Genomic DNA, 21079 nt, shown 5'->3' on the forward strand with positions numbered 1-21079 from the left:
CCTTTAATACAATCGAATATTCACAAATGTTCTGTTTGAAAACTGTGGAGGGATTCATGGTTTCTTGGAAGGGCAAGGCTCTGTTTGTTTAACAAGTGGGGTGGGATGGTCTCAGAGGACACTCCCCGTCTGAGGGTTGGTGCAAAGGGGACACCACAATGTTCCATCAGGGACTGAAACCACAGGGGATGAGAGTCTTCCCTTTAGTTACCCGACAAAGGGGAGCCCATCAAAGTTATCTCCCTGTTACGTTTGGAAGGAACAAGTCCCATATAGTCTCCCCATTTTATTTCCTTTTACAAACATATATAGCTCTTAAATGACAAAGTGATCCTTGTAAAGCAATAAACCTAGGTCTCTGCCTTCCAAGAATAAGGTTAGTATAAAGACAAATTAGACCCTGGCGAGGAGGTATGTCAAGCATTTGCAGTGGTAAACAGTTAAAAACCTCAAACTGTTGGCTATTGGGTCTGGAGGCAGAACCATCAGAAAACCATTCTAACGGTAATATCTGGTGAGACCACAGTCCATCTCAGAAGTTAAGCGATGAGGGCAACCCCAGCGCCCTCCCTGGCTCATCCCAGCGCTGGGAGGATTTCTTGGTTGGAGGCGGTTGGACCAAAATCCCACTTGAAACTTTTCCTCCATAAAAGGTGTAGATTGGCTTCCACTGAACTATTTTTACACACTCACCTTTCCTATGTGCATCTTGGTGTGTTTTTTAAAACAGTCCCTAGAATACTGTTGGGTAGGGAAGATCATAAGCAGAAATAGGGTAGAAATATATCTAAGCCAACTCCTTGGAAAAGACCCTGATGCTGTGAAAGAATGAAAGCAAAAGGAGAAGAGGGCAGCAGAGGATGAGATGGTTAGATAGCATCATCGACTCAACAGACAGGAACTTGAGCAAACTCCAGGAGATGGTGAAGGACAGGGAAGCCTGGCATGCTGTAGTCCACGGGGTCACGAAGAATCAGACATGACTTAGCAACTGAATAGCAATGATATCCAAGGAGCGTTAAAGAAAAAGGATCTAATTTTACAAAGTCTGATAAGTTTCCTGAAAAATCATCAAGAGAATTGGGTCTGGACGTTGCTGTCGACTTCTCCATGCCCCTGGCTTACCATGACGATTCCCCCGGACTGTTCTGCTGTGCACATACTCATGATGGGTGCCATGCCGATGGTGGTCCCTTGGAAATAAACTCCACTAGGAATAAAAGAAAGGACTCTCTTAAATCAATATAGAGAAGGTTTCTAACATTTGAAATTCTGTTGGACATTCCTGCATTCCAAAAGCAGAAACACTGCAAAAGCGTATGTAAAGATTCAAACTAACACAACGTTTGAAATCAACTATATTCCAATTTAAAAAAGATGGAAATAGTTGCATGAGAGTACGTTTGTAGGTGCTTTTTATCGTTGGTTTTTCTAAAAATGTGTGTTCCAATTGCATCATCATCCCATACTCCTTTAAGATTTCTCTTTTCAAGACGGGGCAACAACCAGTCATGACTTGTATATTTATAACTTGTAATCTGTCTGTCTGCTAGTGAACTGGGGGCAGGGTGCCCCTTTTAAACAGTATCTGCTGATGCTAGGGCTGAAAAGAGTCACGGAGAGAGAGAGAGAATCACTATTAACAAACGAAATGCTTTACTTGAGTCTCTGCTGCTGTTGCTTTCCTGGGTAACGTGACTGGGTTACAATTAGGCCAGAAACCCAAACTTTTCCAAAATGTCCTGCTAATATGGCTTGCAAAAATAAAAACAGCAGAAAAATGATTGACCCTTGGGAGTGAGTGCTGAAGCACCCACAAAGCCTTAGCACCTAGGAGGAAGCTTCCGGAAGGAGACTTCATGGCTTTGGAGAAGGTTTTCCCCACATGGAACCTTAGTCAATAAGTAATGACATCAAGGCCTGTTTAATGCAATGCTATTGATTCTAACTTAGTGCATTAAAAACTAAAAATTGAATAGTTGAGGTTTGGAAGCAACATAAACATCCATTGGCAGAGGAATGGATAGAGAAGATGTGGTACATGTACACAATAGGATATTACTCAGCCACTGAAAAGAATGAAGTAATGCCATCTGCAGCAACATGATGGGCCTAGAGATTGTCATGCTGAGTGAAGTAAGTCAGAGGAGGAACATGGTATGACATCCCTTACATGTGAAATCTAATAACAAATGATACAGATGAATTTGCTTACAAACCAGAAAGAGACCCACAGACTTAGAGAAAAAACTTATGGTCCTGGAGGGAAGGAAGGGGTCTCGGGATAGTTAGGGAGTTTGGGATGGATATGTACCCACTGCTATATTTAAAATGGGTCACCAACAAGGAATTACTGTATAGCACATGGAACTCTGTTCAATGTTATGTGGCAGCCTGGATGGGAGCAGAGTTTGGGGGAGAATGGATACATGTGTATGTATGGCTGAGTCCCTTGGCTGTTCACACCATTGTTAACTGGCTATCCCCCAACTCAAAATAAAAAGTTAAAAAATAAAATTATTGCTTGTTTACCTGAAATTCAAATGCAATAGAATATCCTGTATTTTATCCGGGAACCCTAACATAACAATGTTCCCTGTTTAATAAAGATACGCCCCACCACAATCCTCCATACCTTCTTTCTGTCTCCTGCCCCATTTTCTGCTTCATTCTGCCCCATTCCAGAAAAAAAAAAAAAATCAAACATTGTATTTGCTGAATCTCCTTTAAGCGAAACAAATAAATGGCCATGTTTTCTTGGCCATGTACACATACAGATACTACACACATTATTTGAAAAGTCATACGTCTTGGCAGTGCTCAATTGGACCAAAAGGATAAGTATAGGCAAAATAAAACTTCATCTACGTATGTATGTATCCAGTCATTCATCCAGCCAGCCAGCCAGCCTATTACACTCCTGTGTACAGCTGTAGGGACTGCAGCTTTATATTTACATTTATATAGACCATTTTAACAGATACAATTAAACATATATATAAATAGTAAAGTTATATAAGAGGCTAATTTATTTCCAGATGTTCCAATTGGACAGGCTCCATTTGGGGGAAGAAATCAAAACAAAACACTCTGACTCTACTTTGAGTAGTTCGGGATTAATCAATGCATAAAATATGAGGCGACCGCAAATATCCAGGGGTGGAGGAAAAAAAAAAACAACCCTGAGAAATGGCCAAAGTCAATTATTGGGGAATGCCAACAACCTCAGTTCAGACGAAGGCCTTTTCTAAAGTGAGCATATGGTAGGGCTGCTTTTCAACTTCCTATAAATGTTCAGTAAACTAGATCCAATGTGTGTGACAGGAAAGTGTCTCTGACCCCAAAGCTTTCAATTCAGTGATATGAGCTACATGAGAACAGAGTCTTGGCGTAAACTGGGACTTCCCTGGTGGTCTAGTGGCTGAGACTCCGTGGTCCCAAGGCAGGGCCTCAGGTCTGGTCCCTGGTGAGGGAACTAGATCCTGCATGCCTAAGACCCGGCACCAGCAAACAAATAAGTACATACTTAAAAAAATAATGGTATCAGTTGTTTAAAAATTTTAATAAAAAGTTCTTCTTTTTAGGAAAAAAATCTACTCCATGCAATCTTAGATTGTGATGTTTTTTGTTTGATATAAAGGAGTCTGTAATATGTTACCAATGTACTATGTTATAGGCATGCTTTTCCTTATTTCCTCCTCTTCATGGTACTTATCATGCTCTGAAATATCCTTGTTTATTATTATCTCCTCCCAGGAGGGGCTTCCCTGGTGGCTCAAATGATAAAGAATCCGCCTGCAATGCAGAAGACCTGAGTTCGATCCCTGGGTCAGGAAGATGCCCTGGAGAAGGGAATGGAAATCCACTACAGGATTCTTGCCCGGAGAATTGCATGGACAGAGAAGCCTAGTGGGCTACAGCCCATTGTGTCACAAAGAGCTGGACACTACTGAGTGACTAACACTTTCACTTTTCCCTGTAGACTGGAGATTCCCAAGAACAGGGAGGTTTACTGTGTACATCACTGTTATGTTTGAAGCCCCGAAAAGACGTTTTGTTACTAATTTGTGCTCAACACACATTGGTTAAACAATAGAACACAAGGTTTATCTTCGACACTGCTGGTATTCTGTGATCTAGAAAACCAAGAGAAACAACAAAACAGGAGGAATAAAAGTGTTCTTTCTTCAGGCAGCCGACAGGATCACTCTAATGTGCTGTCTTCAGATCTCGCATAAATATTTTTCACTAATAATGGCAGAAAATGAGCTTTTTAAAAAATATACTACTCAGGACAACTTTATGTCAAGACTAAGCCTAGGGGGAGAGAGAAATTGGGAGTTTGGGGTTGACATATAATAAATTCACCACTGGATTTATTATAAAATAGATAACCAACAAGGACTCTGCTCTATACTCTGTAATAACCTAAATGGGAAAAGAATTTGAAATGGAACAGATACATGTATATCTATCACTCTTGCCTGGAAATCCCATGGATGGAGGAGCCTGGTAGGCTATAGTCCATAGGGTTGCAACGAGTCAGACATGACTGAGCGACTTCTCTTTCTTTCTCTTTCTCTTATCTATAACTGAATTACTTTGCTGTACAGTTGAAACTAATACAACATTGTTAATCAACTATGCTCCAATATAAAATAAAAAATAAAAAAGCAAAGAAATGAAAAGACCAATAATGAAGTAAATAACAACATGAGAGAAAGACATTAAAAAAGAAAAGTATTTATGAATATCAAAGTGTTGGTGCTGGTTTAGTAGCTAAGTGGTGTCCCACTCTTTCGACTCCATAGACTGTAGCCTTCCAGGATCCTCTGTTCATGGGATTCTCCAGGCAAGAATACCAGAGTGGGTTGCCATTTCCTTCTCCAGGGGATCTTCCCAACCCAGGGATCAAACCCGGGTCTTCTGCACTGCAGGCAGATTCTTTACCGACTGAGCTGTGAGAGAAGCCCCTAGTTTTATATATATAGTTTTATATATATATATATAAAACTTGTGACTTCCTCGGTGGTCCAGTGGTTAAGACTCTGCATACTTCCACTGCAGAGTAAGCAGGTTCGATCCCTGGTTGGGGAACTAAGATGCTATATGCCCTGTGGTGTGCATTCCCTCACCCACCCACAAAAAAGACAAAGCCTAGAAAAAGTTGCATAGAGTAAATGACCAGGTATTAGAAGGAAATAAGACATCTGCTTGAGGGATACGTTTCCCAGGGTATGCAAAGAAAGACGTTTTCAGCAGCCCCCAATTTCAACTGAGAGGCCTCCCTCCAGTCAGTGGGGGCTGAGAAGCCCCCTTTGGGCCTGGTCCAGTGAGTGTGTTCTGAAGAACAGGTGCAGCTTCACTGCCTGTCAGGGGAGGCTAAGAGGAGGGCAGGTGTGCTAGGGGCACTCTTTGATCTTTAGCAAAGGAGAGACAGCAGACACCTTACCTGATGAGCTGTGCGTTGTCATGGGATTTGCGAGGCAGAAGCTTCATCTTTCTCCAGTCTAGAAACTCATGCAGGCTCGTGAATGGGTCCTGACTTATGGAGCATTTGTCAATGTCATTCCACACCTCCACGCCCACCAACACAATTCGAATGTTCAGTGGTCGGTAAAACTGAGGGCGACAGAAGACAGGTATCCCTGGGGGTCACTTTAACGAGAACTTGCAATGCCATGTAGAACAGACGTGCAATTTCTGAACCTCATTGACGTGATATGAAAAATCTCTCTGTGCTCCCTTGTTCCCATGGCATTAGAGTTGAAGGAATATTTTCAGTGACTGATGCAAAGTGATGTGCTAACTGGGTTCTCAAATAGGGTGGACTAATTAGATGTTAGAGTTAACCGGCCTTTTTAATGTCTCCGATGTGGCACAGTAGTAAAAAACCTGCCTGCCACTGCAGGAGACACAAGAGACTTGATTTTGATCCCTGGGTCAGGAAGATCCCCTGGAGAAGGAAATGGCAACCCACTCCAGTATTCTTGCCTGGGAAATCCCATGGACAGAGGAGTCTGGTGGGCTACAGTCCATGGGGTCGCAAAGAGTTGGACACAACTGAGCATGCACACATTAATTGTAGGGAAGCATAGATTTCAACCGATTCATTGGTGATTAGAAATGGGTGCATAGATGTGTGTTATCACTAATGTAATGTAGTTACATTACAGCTAAAGATTGCTAGCTCATATCTACTGCAAGAAAAACAATAAGTGAGTTAGGATCGTTCAGACACTCTGCCAAGTGCAGTAATTTGTTCCTTTTAAGCAAAATGTTCTACCTATGAGTTACGGAAAATGAATCTGTATTGTTCTCAGCAAAGACTCAGACTTGGCCGACGCTATCATATTTTGTCACCTGTAAATGACCTAGTAGTAGGTTTTAATTAAATGAACAGATCAATATCTTTCAGGATGATAAAGGCAGACACAGAATTCTTCATCAGGAACTTTGAGGACCATTTTTTCCCACAGGTCAGACTATAGTTCACCAACGCCATCATGGGAAAGATCTGGTAAAGGAAATTCCTCATTCCTTCTGGCACACAAATCACATCTTCTTGCTTTTCCATCCCCCATCTTTCTGTGTCCTTACTTCAACCTACAGCCCGTTCTCCACAAACAGGTCATCTTGGGTCAGAAGCAGGCAGAGCAACTATTTCAATGGCTAAGGGAGAGTTTTGAGCCAGATTAGAGGTCAGAGTGGGGCCTTCCCAGGTGGCGCAGGGGTAAAGAATCCACCTGCCAATTCAGGAGACACAAGAGATGCAGGTTAAATCCCTGGGCCAGGAAGATCCCCTGGAGGAGGAAATGTCAACCCACTCTGGTACTCTTTTTTTTTTTTTTAAATGAAAACACTGAAACTTTAATTGGATCAGAATCATACCTGTCAAGAACCTGGGCAGTATACTCTTCTTTATAGCACCAGTTCCTTCTGAGGGGTATTTTCCAAGCCATCTAAGTGTTCCAGCTATCCCCGACTGGCTACAGAGATGTTCCAAGCATGGTCACACCAGCATCAGTATCCACGCACGCTCAGATTTCTGGTTTCCTGCCACTTTTCCTCAGTTCAGTTCAGCTCAGTAGCTCAGATGTGCCCGACTTTTTGAGACCCCATGAACTGCAGCATGCCAGGCCTCCCTGTCCATCACCAACTCCCAGAGTTCACTCAAACTCACGTCCATCGAGTTGGTGATGCCATCCAGCCATCTCATCCTCTGTTGTCCCCTTCTCCTCCTGCCCTCAATCTCTCCCAGCATTAGGGTCTTTTCCAATGAGTCAACTCTTCACATGAGGTGGCCAAAGTATTGGAGTTTCAGCTTCAGCATCAGTCCTTCCAATGAACACCCAGGACTGATCTCCTTTAGAATGGACTGGTTGGATCTCCTTGCAGTCCAAGGGACTCTCAAGAGTCTTCTCCAACACCACAGTTCAAAAGCATAAATTCTTCGGCGCTCAGCTTTCTTTATAGTCCAACTCTCACATCCATACATGACCACTGGAAAAACCATAGCCTTGACTAGACGGACCTTTGTTGGCAAAGTAATGTCTCTGCTTTTTAATATGTTATCTGCTGCTGCTAAGTCACTTCAGTCGTGTCCGACTCTGTGTGACCCCACAGACGGCAGCCCACAAGGCTCCTCTGTCCCTGGGATTCTCCAGGCAAGAATACTGGAGTGGGTTGCCATTTCCTTCTCCAATGCATGAAAGTGAAAAGTGAAAGTGAAGTCGCTCAGTTGTGCCTGACTCTTAGCAACCCCATGGACTGCAGCCCACCAGGCTCCTCCATCCATGGGATTTTCCAGGCAAGAGTACTGGAGTTGGGGTGCCATTGCCTTCTCCAAATATGTTATCTAGGTTGGTCATAACTTTCCTTCCAAGGAGTAAGCATCTTTTAATTTCATGGCTGCAATCACCATCTGCAGTGATTTTGGAGCCTAAAAAAAAATAAAGTCTGACACTGTTTCCACTGTTTCCCCATCTATTTCCCATGAAGTGATGGGACCAGATGCCATGATCTTCGTTTTCTGAATGTTGAGTTTTAAGCCAACTTTTTCACTCTCCTCTTTCACTTTCATCAAGAGGCTTTTTAGTTCCTCTTCACTTTCTGCCATAAGGGTGGTGTCATCTGCGTATCTGAGGTTATTGATATTTCTCCCGGCAGTCTTAATTCCAGCTTGTGCTTCTTTCAGCCCAGCATTTCTCATGCCACTTTTCCTACCACTCCCTTGTATCCCAGGAGGTTTCACAGCCAGAAGGTAACTTACCCCTCCCCACCCTACCATACCCTGGAAAAGCCTGGTTGCCTTCTCAAGCTCCTTCTTCTCCTGCCTTCTTCTGGAAGGCAGTCAAAATGTTGAAGCTCTTCTGGAGTTCTTTCTTTCCATCGCTCGTCTTGTTCTTCTCAAACAGGTTGGTGATCTGGATCATCTCTGATGCTGGGAAATCCTCTCCTTGGTCCATGATCTTTCCTATGATCTTAAGGCACCACTTAGGCTGCTTCCTGTTGGTCTCCTTCACACTGATCGGTTGTCCTGCCCCTGCTTCAAGAGGGACTGGTGGGCTCCGATGAACTCCCCAGCAAAGGTGTCATATGCAGGCAGGCAATCAGGCATTCCTAGGTAGAGCCCATGTCCCTTCAGCCAGCGCTGGATGGCTCCAACCTTAACTGCCCCACTATACAGGATTGGGTTCTCAATGTCCCCATCCCGGAAGAGGTAAGAGGTAGAAGACTGGGTAGTTCCCTTTGTCCAGCTTGTATTGCTCACTTAGCTCCATATTCAGCCCTTCTTACCATAATCTGAGATCCCCACCTCTGCCACCAGGAGATCATCACTGGAAGCTGAGTTTTCAGCCAGACGCTTGAACTCATCCTGCCTCTCACCCTAGGGGGACTGGGTGTCAAACTTCACCAAGACGAACTTGCTTTTAGGAATGACCTTGTAGAAAGTGGGCTTCCCTAATAGCTCAGTTGGTAAAGAACCCACCTGCAATGCTGGAGATTCTGGTTCTACTCCTGGGTCAGGAAGATCTGCTGGAGAAAGGTTAGGTTACCCACTCCAGTGTTCTTGGGCTTCCCTTGTGGCTCAGCTGGTAAAGAATCTGCCTGCAATGCAGGAGACCTGGGTTCGATCCCTGGGTTGGGAAGATCCCCTGGAGAAGGGAAAGGCAACCCACTCCAGTATTCTGGCCTGGAGAATTCCATGGACAGAGGAGCCTGGAGGGCTATAGTCCCTGGGGTCTCAAAGAGTCAGCCCACACAGCAGTCACGGAAAAGGTAAGAACTTCCCATGGTCCACAACTACCTTGCTACTCCTCTGAGCATCACACAGACATAGAGGTGGCTCTGTGCTCGGCGGTCCAGGGGGTCAGGCCATGGGAATCGCCTGGCTGGCTGTACTCCAGGTAGTCAAGGAGAAAGAGGTGGCTGGTGACGGCAGTTGAAGTTAAGCTCCAGATAGGAGCAGGTCCTATTGTCAGTTGCTGGAAGCCTCTGAGCCAATAAGGAACAAAAAACACAGAAGCACCACATCTGATAGTTAAGCCCCATTCCAACGTGCTGAGCTCAAGGGCCATAAACTCCACGAGGCTGAGTGCTGACCCAAGGTTCTGACCCATGAGAGGCAGGCTCATCTTTTCCCTTGCTGATCTTCATCCCTCCTCCCCACCAGTCATCTGGTGAGCATTAGGTTAGCAGAAAAATGTGGCTGAAGCACAAACTACATCACAGAGTATAAACGGATCGCAGCGGTCCAACTTGGTTTCAAGCAGATAACAATTATGGGCATTACATTAATAAGTCAATGAGACAATTATACGACCCAAATGCTGCCCAACAGCTTGTTTTTAATCAAGAGTTGCTTGGCTTGTGGTATCCACTTGCAAGCTCCCAGCCCAGGCTTCCCGGGAAAAATTAAGTTCCTGGCCTCCTTGGGAACTCTGCACATGTGTGCCTGGCTGCTGCACTGTGCTGGAGAGCTTACACTTTCAGCTGCGTTAGACAAATGAAACAGAAATCAGAAGGCAGAAACACAGGCCGTCCAGTCACCCATGTCCACACCAGCCTGCTATGAGACATCATCAGGGTCATGTGCCTGTGTGGGCTGTAGGGTTGTCATCCGTGCAGGGGACACTTGGCTTGCCTCTGGAGAGTGTCGTATGGAAGTGGTCACTGAGGTCTGTCAAGGTCCAGCCATCATTGTTTCTCAGAGTTAGCTTTGGGGCTGACTACTTGGGATCTTTTCATAGTAATGATGGGTTGCAGTTTTCATCTATTGTTGTTCCTGTTCAGTCACTTGTCTCACTCTTTGAGACCCCATGGACTGCAGCATGCCAGGCCTCCCTATCCTCCACCGTTTCCCAGAGTTTGCTCAAATTCATGTCCACTGAGTCAGTGATGATGTCTGACCACCTCATTTTCTGCCGTCCCCTTCTCCTTTTGCTTTCAATCTTTCCCAGCATCAGGGTCTTTTCCAGCAAGTCGGCTCTTCAAATCAGGTGGCCAAAGCATTGGAGCTTCAGCTTTAGCATCAGTCCTTCTAACGAATATTCAGGACTGATTTCCTTTAGGATTGACTGGTTTGATCTTGCTGTCCAAGGGACTCTCACCAACAATTCAAAAGCATCAATTTAAATTCTAAAAAGATGATGCTGTTAAAGTGCTGCACTCAATATGTCAGCAAATTTGGAAAGCTCAGCAGTGGCCACAGGACTAGAAAAGGTCAGTTTTCATTCCAATCCCAAAGAAGGGCAATGCCAAAAAATGTTCCAGCTATTAGTCCCCTCAAATTACATCCTTTGAACAAATTCCATATCTAGAAGCATATAATAGAGCCCCTCCTCTCTAAAACTGGTGCTACTGGTGAACTGTGAACTTACATCGTGTCTTCACACAGAATCCCTTAGCTTCCTGTTGGGATGCACTTCCCAGACTGCGGGTGGCTTCCCATTGGTTCTTCCTAATAACAATGGTCAGAGCTAACACTTATGAGCATTCCCTGTGCCCTAGGCATGGTGCCAAAAACTTTCCATGTGCTCTCCTAGACCTCACAGCACTCTGTGAGTTAAGAACTATTGTTGTTTCCATGTTACTGTCAAGGATGTTGAGACGTGGAGGAGGTGAACTGCTCCAGCCGTGACTGGCATAGCTGGAGTTTAAACACAGGCAGGCCAGTGCCCAGGTTTTAAACACCGCTCAGTAACCCAGACAGGTAAAGGGGAGTGCTCAGATTCCCTTCCAAGATGATCCACTGTGACCCCAGGCCCAGCAAGAAGCACATGTAGAGTGTAGCAGTTGCCTGTCTGGCCTGTGAATCCCAGGATGTACGTGGCCATGGTCCAAGACCATCTAAATCAATTCACCCGTTAACCCAGCAGTGACAAGCACCTGCTTGGCTCTGGCTGCAGGCTCAACTTGGCACTGGCACCAAGAACAAGGTTTAGGATACCCTTGACCTTGACTCTCAAATGCTCAGGGGTCAGCCAGATGCTCGAGGCAGGGGACTCCTAGCCATTATTACAGGAAAATCAAATCCACCGAACTGCCCAGAAGGGTGCAGACAGGAAGTTCAGGGGATGCTGGACTTGACGGCTCCAAGAAGGCTTTCGAGAAGTGGATCTGAGAACACATGGGTAGGATTACTGGGCGGTGTGCCGGGCTCCACCACAGGGACGTGCATCCTGAGGGCAACCGGCCTGGGAGGGGCGGGGATAAGGACTCACACTAGGGGGAAAATACCTGAAGTTAAATGTATGCAAGATGAGCCAGTCCTTCAGAAGTGGGGCATAGAGGTGCAGCCGGCACGGGCAGGCAGTTGGTGCTAACGTCACCATGAGAAAGAAGTAGGACAAACAGGAGGGAGAGGCGAAGGGGACGATGACATCATCTGGCAGCCGCACAGCCCACTGGTCCCGCCCTGCGGTGTAACTGGGGCCTGGGGACCGTCTTCCTTCCCAGGTAAGTGTTGTGTCTGCCAGTTTGAGCACCAGACACGTTTTCTGCATTCCAACTCAGGGGAACTGCCTGAGTTGTTCTGAATGTCACTTCTGTCCCTAAATCACTTCTCGGACTCTCGGTCTGGGACGTCCTTCCCCTCTTCCCTTTGAGCCAACACAGCCAGCCAAGTAGTTATTACTTAAGAATAGCTAAGAAGAGCCAAGATTTCTGCAAATGAGGAAGTTGCCACTGGAACAGTCATTGTTTTTTTAAGCCAAGATGCTCCCACTTGTGGTTACAAAACTACATTTGGAACACTCGCTACAGCCCAGAGCCCATCAGTTAGCAGACTTGGGTGCACAGAGCATCCGATGGAGCCTGGGTTACCCCGTGGGTCTTCAGGGTCTGCTGGGGACAGACACATATGTCTGCTCAGTCATTCAGCTCTCTGCTTGCTAGAAACACAAGAACAGGCGTGCTGGTTAACGCCCCTGAGTCTGTCAGGACTTTTCTCAGATATGTGGTTTTCTAAATACCAGGGCAGGTTATTAACAACCCCCCAGTTGCTCATTCCTGCTTCTGCAAACTGAAGCAAGAAATAATACAGAATAATATGTAAAGAAATACAAACATGGAAAACCAAGCATATCACTTTAAAACAGGATTTCAGCAATTACCAGCTCAAGTTTAATATTGTTCATGGTTTCTGTTTATTTCCAAGGCTTAAGAAGTTCTTGAATTCTTTGTTTCTTGGTCCTGCCTCATTGGAGGCGTCTGGAATGGACTCACCCAAGGCCCCACCCAGGCCAATCAAACCAGAGTCCCTGGACTGAGACTTGGAATCAGCATTTTGAAAACAAAGATACAGACACACATTTACATAAACAAACAAACCTTGAGAGGGGACTCTAATGCCCAGGCCGGGCCAGAGCCAGGTCTGACTCCTATTGTTGTTCAGTCCCTAAGTTGTGGCCGGCTCTTTGTGACCCCATGGACTGCAGAGCATGCCAGGCTTCCCTGTCCTTCACTATCTCCTGGAGTTTGCTCAAACTCACGTCCACTGAGTCAGTGATGTTATCCAACCATCTCATCTTCTGCCATCCTCTTCTCCTCTTGCCTTCAATCATTCCCAGCAGCAGGGTCTTTTCCAATGAGTCGGCGCTTCACATCAGGTGGCCAAAGTGTGAAGTTGTGAGTCACTCTGTGCAGGGCCACCCAAGATGGATGGGTCATGGTGGAGAGTTCTGACTCCTATGGTCTCTGGCATAACCTTTGGGATCCATCCTTCTCTCCCTGCCAGAAGGACTGGCCATCTACAAAAATTCTCCTACATCCACTTTACTTGGGGATCAAGTAAATTTTCAAAAATGAGTTATTCAAAATACATCCGCAAGCATGGGCTGCCTGGGAATCTGACCTGCCTAAAAGTTCTTGTGGATGCGGATGGTATTATCCTATGATCCCAGGATGCCAACAGCCATCTGTATTCTTCCTGGTTTCAGAAAGTTCCTTCCAGCCACAGCCACTCTCTGAGCACCACGCCCTTACCTCCAACCGCTCAGGGTACCCCATGAGACCCCTGTTCTTGCTTCTTTGGGCGCGAAGCCTCGTCCACCTCTCATCACAAACTTGTGCTCATTTGGACCCCAGCTCTTCTCAGCCTCTGCTTCTGCTTGGTCAGGGCAGGCTGGGATCCACAGAAAGTGGGTAGAGACAAGGCCAAAAACTCCCACAGAGGTGGCGTCATAGAGACCAGGCTCACCCCTGGTCCTGCCTTTTAATGCTGCTCGAACATGTGCTGATTACTTAACCAGCCTCTGCAAACTTCAGCTTCCTCTGCTATAAAAATGGGAATACTGGTGTCTACCTGGAGGTGTCTGCAAAGCACTGAGATCCTGGCATGTAGAAATTTCTCAGTACACTTATTAGGCACCCCTCCTTCAAGTGTCTCCAAATCCCTACTTCCCCAGACCCAGGTCAGATCTTCACGATTTCTATACAACAGAAGCCCACCAGCCCTCTTTGACTCTAGTGACTCCATCCTCCACTCTAACTGCAGGCACCAGTGTGTGACCCTGTTCATCTGCTCTGCTTAAAAACATTCTCCTGGATTTCCACTGACAGCAGAATAAAATCCCAGTAGAGTCGAGATGGCTTCACAGAGCACCCAGGGCTCTGACCAGTGAATCCCCTGCAGCTTCATCTCCTCCTGCCCTAACTGTGCATGCAGATACATCCATCTGACACATGCACACACACACACACTCACGCATGTGCTTGTGTGCACACACCCCCCCCTACCGCTTAGGTAGACTGAGTTACTCGCATGTCCAGATGCATGGGGAGCAAGCCAGTTGAGGGCTCCTGGTGAAACAGTACTCACTTTTCAAAATCGCCTTGCTGCGAAGCCTCCCTGACCTCCAGGAAGATGTAAGCGGTTCTCTTCTGCACCCCATAGCACTTGATTGACAGCATCCACCCAGCTCCCATCATGCCGGACCACACCAAGTGGCTTATGGGTCTGCTTCCCTACAAAGCTGTGATCTCCCTGAGCAGATGGACCCCATCTGATGCATTCTGGATTCCTGATGCACAGTGCTCGGTTCTGCCCATAAGGCCTCATAGAATGGAGTTGGATTTCTAGAAAGGCTTTTGCTTTCATCTTTTCAGAAAACTTTGAAAAGTCAATTTGAATATAATAAGATTGCTTGGAAACACAGCTACTGTGAAGCATCTTCAAACTGCTATCTGCAAACTGTGAGCATTTCAGAGAATCCCCGCCAGGAGAGCTTCAGCAATGAGCCGGGGCTGCTTTCTGGTTCCCACTGTGCTCAGAGGCAGGAGACAGACTTACTGCTGAGAAAAATGTTCATGCTCAGACAGGGGCTGCCAGCCACGTAGCACATGAGAACCACCTGGGAGCCTACGAAGCCTGATGTCCAGCCCACACCCCTCCTTTGAAAGCAAGGCCTTTGAAAGCTTCTGGGCAACTCCAGCGTCTCTGGGCTAAAAGCCCTTAGTGCCAATGAGCCGACGCTCTCTCAGAGTGTGTTGCCAAAGGAGGCTGGCACACGTGGTTTCACCTCGTGAACAGCTCATGGAAGGAGCGTTGGTGAGCAAATACACCTGGGCCAGATCAGACTTTCAGGATCTCATCCAACTCTGAAGTCACCTTTGCAAAGGTGAGCTCCCTCCCGAGTTCATGGTGAAGAATTTTCCAGCAGCAGATTGAGCCAAAAGCCAACTGCTGCATCCCAGGACTGTGAAGCCCGTAGGTCCCTGATTGATGAGAGCTGACCCTCAGGCGGCTGTGGGACCTGCCCAGGGAGACCTGGGGAGAGGCCCGCTGAGCGCTTTCAATAGGGTCACATGTGCCATCTGGTTCAGGATCCAGCCGGGGAGACCAGGATGGGAGGAGATGGAGACCAGGATGGGAGGAGATGGATCCCAAGGCCACCGTGGTCCAGACAGCATGGGAGCATCTCATGCAGCTACTCCAAGCCCTGGGGGTCTTCAGAGGAAGGGAAAGTCGGGTACCAGAGGCAGAAGCTGGCCTTCTGAAGTCAGATGGGCTGTGTTTCATTCCCTCCACCTCATTCCCAAACGTTTACACTATGTGAGTGATTTAATTACCCCCAAAGAACTTACCTTGTCAACGTGATTAGCGATCTCTATTAATCGCTGCTTGACTTTTTCCAGATCTTTTCCTTGCCTCTGAAACTTAATAATTTAAAATGTCAGCATTAATAACAGTAAGACCATCAATCAAATCTCATCTTCTCGGCTCCTGGAAATGTGAAGTCTTGGGCTTTGCAACCCCCTAGGGCCCTCCCTGGTTTATGGTGAAGTGAGCTCCCATTCTGCCGAGTAATTTCCCTGTCCAGGGACTTTCTGAAACTCCCTGAAACTCACCCAAGCCAAGTGCTCATAAGACAGTAACTTTTGTGATTTTTTCCAGCCTCATAAATGATGGAGGCAGTGACATGTTTTGGCAAAGAGAAAACAGACAACCAGAAAGCAGCCCAAAGCCATTCTTCATATCATCGACTTGATTTGAACTTCCTCCGAAATTTCTTTTATATTTGTTTTTAAAAATTAAAGAGTGAAAGTAATAGAAGCTCATGGCAGCAAGTCAAACAATACAGAGAATGGATAAAAGTTAATAAATTCCCCCTTCTCTTCTCTAATCTGACCTTCCAGACTGGGAACAGTTTCCTGAGAAATTGTCAAATCTGTTTCATTCATATGTGTTGAGCCAGCTTGGGAGAAAATGTCACCTAATTCATGATAAGTAGTAGTGGCAAGAAATGAACACAGAAAAGATAATCTAAAAAAAAAAAAAAGAGCTAATTAAAAATTAATTTAAAGAAAAAAACTAGCACGGGATAAAGCCTTATTTCAGAAGGTAGGATTTTTCTGCTGTTTCTATAGCCTTCATTCATTCATTCATTTTGGTTTAGAACATATTGGAAATTTTTTAAACTAAAAATTTCCCCAAAGTGTTTTAGAATACATTCTAAAACCATCTGCTATTTCCCACAAATAATTCTCCCTGTTTGGAGAGCTTAGCTACTATGGCAGCTCTATAGTACTTGCTAATATTTTTTTTCTGCAGCCCTTGCTAATATTTTGTAATAGCAGATACATTTTTAATGTTTTATACCTTGTAAGATCAGGGAGCCACTTTTCCCCATGGGTTGTTCACAATGCTCTTAAGGCCTCGTAGAAAATGAGGTTAATTAAAGCATGTAATAATTTGCTAAACATTTTCTTTTCCCTGTGATGGCTGTTTTTTTTTTTTTTTTTAAATCAACCAAGAAATTTCAAAAAGTTCTTACCTCTCGGTTATCGGCGACGATAACAAGCTCTACATACTTGGTCATCTTGAGGGTCTCTCTTTTTTGCTGCCAAAAGTAAACGTGGATTTAATTTCCCTGATGGTCTCTCTGGGGCTTTCAGAACACTGTCGGTATCTCTCGACAGAAGCATCGGAACTAAAGGGACACCCCACCCCTACCAACAACACCGGCTCCCACACCTCTGTTCCACCTAGGAGTTCACCTCTGACCCCAACGACTTTTGTAAAACCAGCTCAACAGGAGCCATCAGTTTCCATTCCCATCAGGGAAGTCCCTAAAAAGGAATCTAACCTTTGAGCTGGATCACTGATTTTAGGATCAGAACGAGTTGGAATCACCATTAAACAAACACACACACATAAACAAGTAACTCTGGGGCAGAAGCCCATGGCCGTGCATCTCAGGCTGGATGTAGCACATGTCAAGACCTCTGTAGAAATCGCTGGGATTCAGGGTTTCACGGTGTTCCCTTTGCCTTTGTGGTCCGGTTTTGTGATGTGAGAAAAGCAGAGGAGAAAAGCTTTGCTCACGTCACAAAATCAGAGGAGAATGTATTTTAAGCTGGAACTGCCCTTCTGGGGGAAAACTGAATAGTCTAGGCCAGAAGGCTGATTTCTTGTGGCTGATCGTTGAAAAATCTGGTTAGATGCAAAGGAAAAATGGGGAACAACTGAGCCAGGCGAGAAGGAGGTATTAGGAGGAAAACCAGAACGGAACAAAAGAAACAGAACAGAAAGAAACATTTTCAAGGGAAAAAAAAAAAAAAAGGCTGAAATATGGGACTAGAGAAAAGCGATTTGGTAAGAGTACAATAGTCGAGAAGAATAAAGACCTTGTTTATCAAGGGGTAGGGCTGAAGAAGAGGCAGACGGCCCAAGCACGAACTCCCTCCGCATTAAAGGCAGCCTCTGAAGTGGGTGACATTTTAATCACGTTTCCTCAAAAAACACTCACACTCTTCCATGAATTACTGGGAGAATCCCAAAGGCATTTTTCGGAGGGGAAAAAAAAAAAGAGCAATTCATGGAGGGTGGTCTCAAAAACCAACTTTAAAAGCAAAAAATAAAGCCTGTTTTTGCAATAAAATGGAGTCAGAGGAAATGGGGGTTGAACAGGTCTGGCTCCCCATAACTGATATCGCTGCTTTATGAGTTAACTACATTCTGCTTAACCTTGAAAACTTGCATGTTACAACCAGGCTTTCAGACAAAAGCAAAAATGACCAAGGCCTGGTCTGAATCAGCTTTCCAGTCACATGATCCTGAGGGAAACATCTTCTATAAAACAAATCCCCATCGGTGCAGGACCTTCCAAACAGATTTTTACAAGAAAAATGTGTTTGTATCATAGCAGTGTTCCTCCTTGCTGCTCAGCTATGCTGATTCATGAATTTTGATATCTCTAAAGAAATCTCAGGGCTTCCCTGGTGACTCAGATGGTAAAGAATCTGCCTGCCAACGCAGGAGACCCAGGTTTGATCCTTGGGTCGGTAAGATCCCCTGGAGGAGGGCATGGCAACCCACTCCAGTACTATTGCCTGGAGAATCCCATGGACAGAGGTGCCTGGAGGGCTACAGTCCATGGGGTCACAAAGAGCTGGACACGACTGAGCGACTGACACTTTCACTTTCACTTCAAAGAAATCTGGAAACCTTTTGGAGGGAGGAAGAGTAAAGCACCATGAAAGGTATGATTTCTCATACTTTAACAACATTACAAGGAAAAAAGTTCAGTTTAGTAACTATATGTTTTAGGCATGTTTCATGGGGACCAACCTACTCACAAAGGGAAAATGACCAGCCCCGGTGGTGCCCACTGGTCTACACAAAATGAGACACCATCTTAAAGTGGTTCCTCCTTCCCGAGGGGTGGAAAGCAGAAGACTCTGCCCCCCATAATTCCCTGATTTACCATTCACAGACTCATCTTACAGAAGAAAATACAGCTCTATTAAAGGAAAAATAAATTAACCTCCCATTGAAAAACTCATGGAGAGAGCCCTGGTTGCTTAGATGTTTACACCTTTTGGACTGCAAAGGGGTGAAATGAACGGCCAGGGGACAGTTCCAAATGGCCTTGGATCATCATTTAGAAAATACACAATTCCAGATAATGAAAACAAACACATGAGCCCGATTTTCCTGTCTCTGCAGTTTTCAGAGAAGTCCACATTTTCTCATGAATGCAGAGAATTGCAAGCTCAGAGAGACGCCTAACCACATAATAATAAAAAGCCACAGGGGAGTGGCCGGCTCATGGCTGCAGAGGTTCCTTTTCCACCAGCTGCACACACAGAGAGGCTTAAATTACCTCCACATGATTCCCACCTATCTGGGCTATCCAGTTAAAAAATCATATTCAAAATGTTTGATATGCAGAGAAACATTTGAAACTGGTTGCTTGATGCAATTTTCATTTGGGTCGGGGGGAGACTGAGGAAACAAACAGCCTTCCCCAAACAGGTGAGAACATGAGCCTCTGAGAATGGCCCAACCGTTTCTGCTCCAAGGTTGGAGGCATTCTTTGAGTCTTGCTCAAGTGGGAAGCTGTTCCCTGGCCTCTCAAAGTTGTCACAGTCAAGGTCTCAGGAAGAATGGCCCCCACACATTTTCACAATAAGAACTCTGGCTCTGAGAACTCAACTTGAGTCTGAAAAAACAAGCTGAGATTAGGGGGGCAATAAATTCTCAATGCAACTCTCTCTTCCTGCGGGCCAGGCCCCTGAAATAACCTGATAAGAGCACAAGTCCTGAGGCTGGGAGAGCCTTGGCTGTAGCAGCAAGCAGGATGGCTATTGTCTAGTGAGCGAGGGCAGGGCGTGGGTGAGATGCGGCCAAGGATGGGGACAGAGGACAGGGCCCAGAGTGAGGAGGCTGACCGGTAACCTAACTGTCCGAGAGCAGTGGGGCTCCCTTGAAGGTGAGGTTCTTTACATATCACCCTGGCTGATGGGAGGAGAATGGATTATAGGGGGACAACGGTGGAAGTGGGGGAGCAGATGACCACTTGTGACTGTTTGAGGCAGTAAAAAGATGGAGCCAGGCAAACAGATTCAAGTTGGATGTTTTAACCAAACAACAACAACAATAAAATAACAATGGATCTAGGACCGTCTGCAAAGACGGTAAGTTTAGCAAATTCGGTGACTCAAAAGTTTGATTTACCTCCTTCTTAGTAAAGAAAGATCATTGTTGACTCAAGCCAGACTCCAGGCCTTGCTCTAAGACCACTTAATGAGTATTTATGAGCTGAGCCCTGGTCTTGTCTGTGAAAGGTCATCTGTACTATCCTTACGAACGATTTGCATGGGGATGAAGCACCCGGATCATATCTGCGTGGAATACAGCCTCGGAGGACTGGCTAATATACAGGCTGAAGAACCAACAAGGAAATGAGACAAACGCTGGAAGGACGGACTGAGTCTGACATACTGAATGTTAATGGGCACAAACACAAACTATCGAAATTGAGTCCAAAATGCCTGTGGCAGAAGTGAGAGCTAGTATTTATTTTTCTAGAGCTTTAATCGATTCAAGACTCAATAGGAATCCACATCTGGAGATTTTGGAACCTTGGTTCTCACTGAGAGATGCTCAGAGCTCAGGGCTAAGGAAGCAATAGCAGGGCTGGCTGTGTTATCCACCAAAATTTAACAATGACTAAGGCAGGAAGGGCACTTGTTATGGCCTCTTAGAGGAGTTCTTGAGGTGGGAGTGGTTATAGTGAAAAGAAAGTGAAAGTCGCTCAGTCGTGTCCAACTCTTAGAGACCCCATGGACTGAATAGCCCATGGCATTTTCCAGGCCAGAATACTTGAGTGGGCAGCCTTTCCCTTCTCCAGGGGATCTTCCCAACCCAGGGATTGAACCCAGGTCTCCCACATTGCAGGCAGATTCTTTACCAGCTGAGCCACAGGGAAGCCCAAGAATACTGGAGTGGGTAGCCTATCCCTTCTCCAGGGGATCTTCCCAAACCAGGAATTGAACTGAGTCTCCTGCATTGCAGGTGGATTCTTTACCAACTGAGCTGTCAGGGATGTGGTTACAGTAGAGAGAAATTAAACATGCTTGCTCTAATTAACAAGTTTTCCAACAATTCTGGTTGGTTTCTGATATTCAGCTATTACTAGTGGATTCCCTGGTGGCTCAGAGGGTAAGGCATCTTTCTACAATGCGGGAGACCGGGGTTCAAGCCCTGGGTTGGGAAGATCCCCCAGAGAAGGAAATGGCAATCCACTCCAGGACTATTGCCTGGAGAATCTCATGGACAGGGGAGCCTGGT

General features: G+C 45.7%; 1 protein-coding gene and 1 pseudogene across 1 annotated transcript in view; both read right to left on the reverse strand.

Moving 5' to 3' along the window:
• Window positions 1–21079, reverse strand: part of ADAM12 (ADAM metallopeptidase domain 12) — a 333194-nt gene that overhangs the window by 86655 nt on the left and 225460 nt on the right. Inside the window, exons 7-10 of the mRNA XM_055559857.1 lie at window positions 16779–16844; window positions 15589–15660; window positions 5453–5622; window positions 1126–1210 (exon numbers count right to left, since the gene is read on the reverse strand). Coding sequence (XP_055415832.1) covers window positions 1126–1210; window positions 5453–5622; window positions 15589–15660; window positions 16779–16844 — 393 coding nt within the window. The remainder of the gene's footprint in view (window positions 1–1125; window positions 1211–5452; window positions 5623–15588; window positions 15661–16778; window positions 16845–21079) is intronic.
• On the reverse strand, window positions 8316–11339 carry LOC129637071 (endoplasmic reticulum resident protein 29-like; annotated as a pseudogene).

The sequence above is a fragment of the Bubalus kerabau genome, chromosome 22, assembly GCF_029407905.1.
Source record: "Bubalus kerabau isolate K-KA32 ecotype Philippines breed swamp buffalo chromosome 22, PCC_UOA_SB_1v2, whole genome shotgun sequence".
NCBI classification, from domain to species: Eukaryota; Metazoa; Chordata; class Mammalia; order Artiodactyla; family Bovidae; genus Bubalus; species Bubalus kerabau.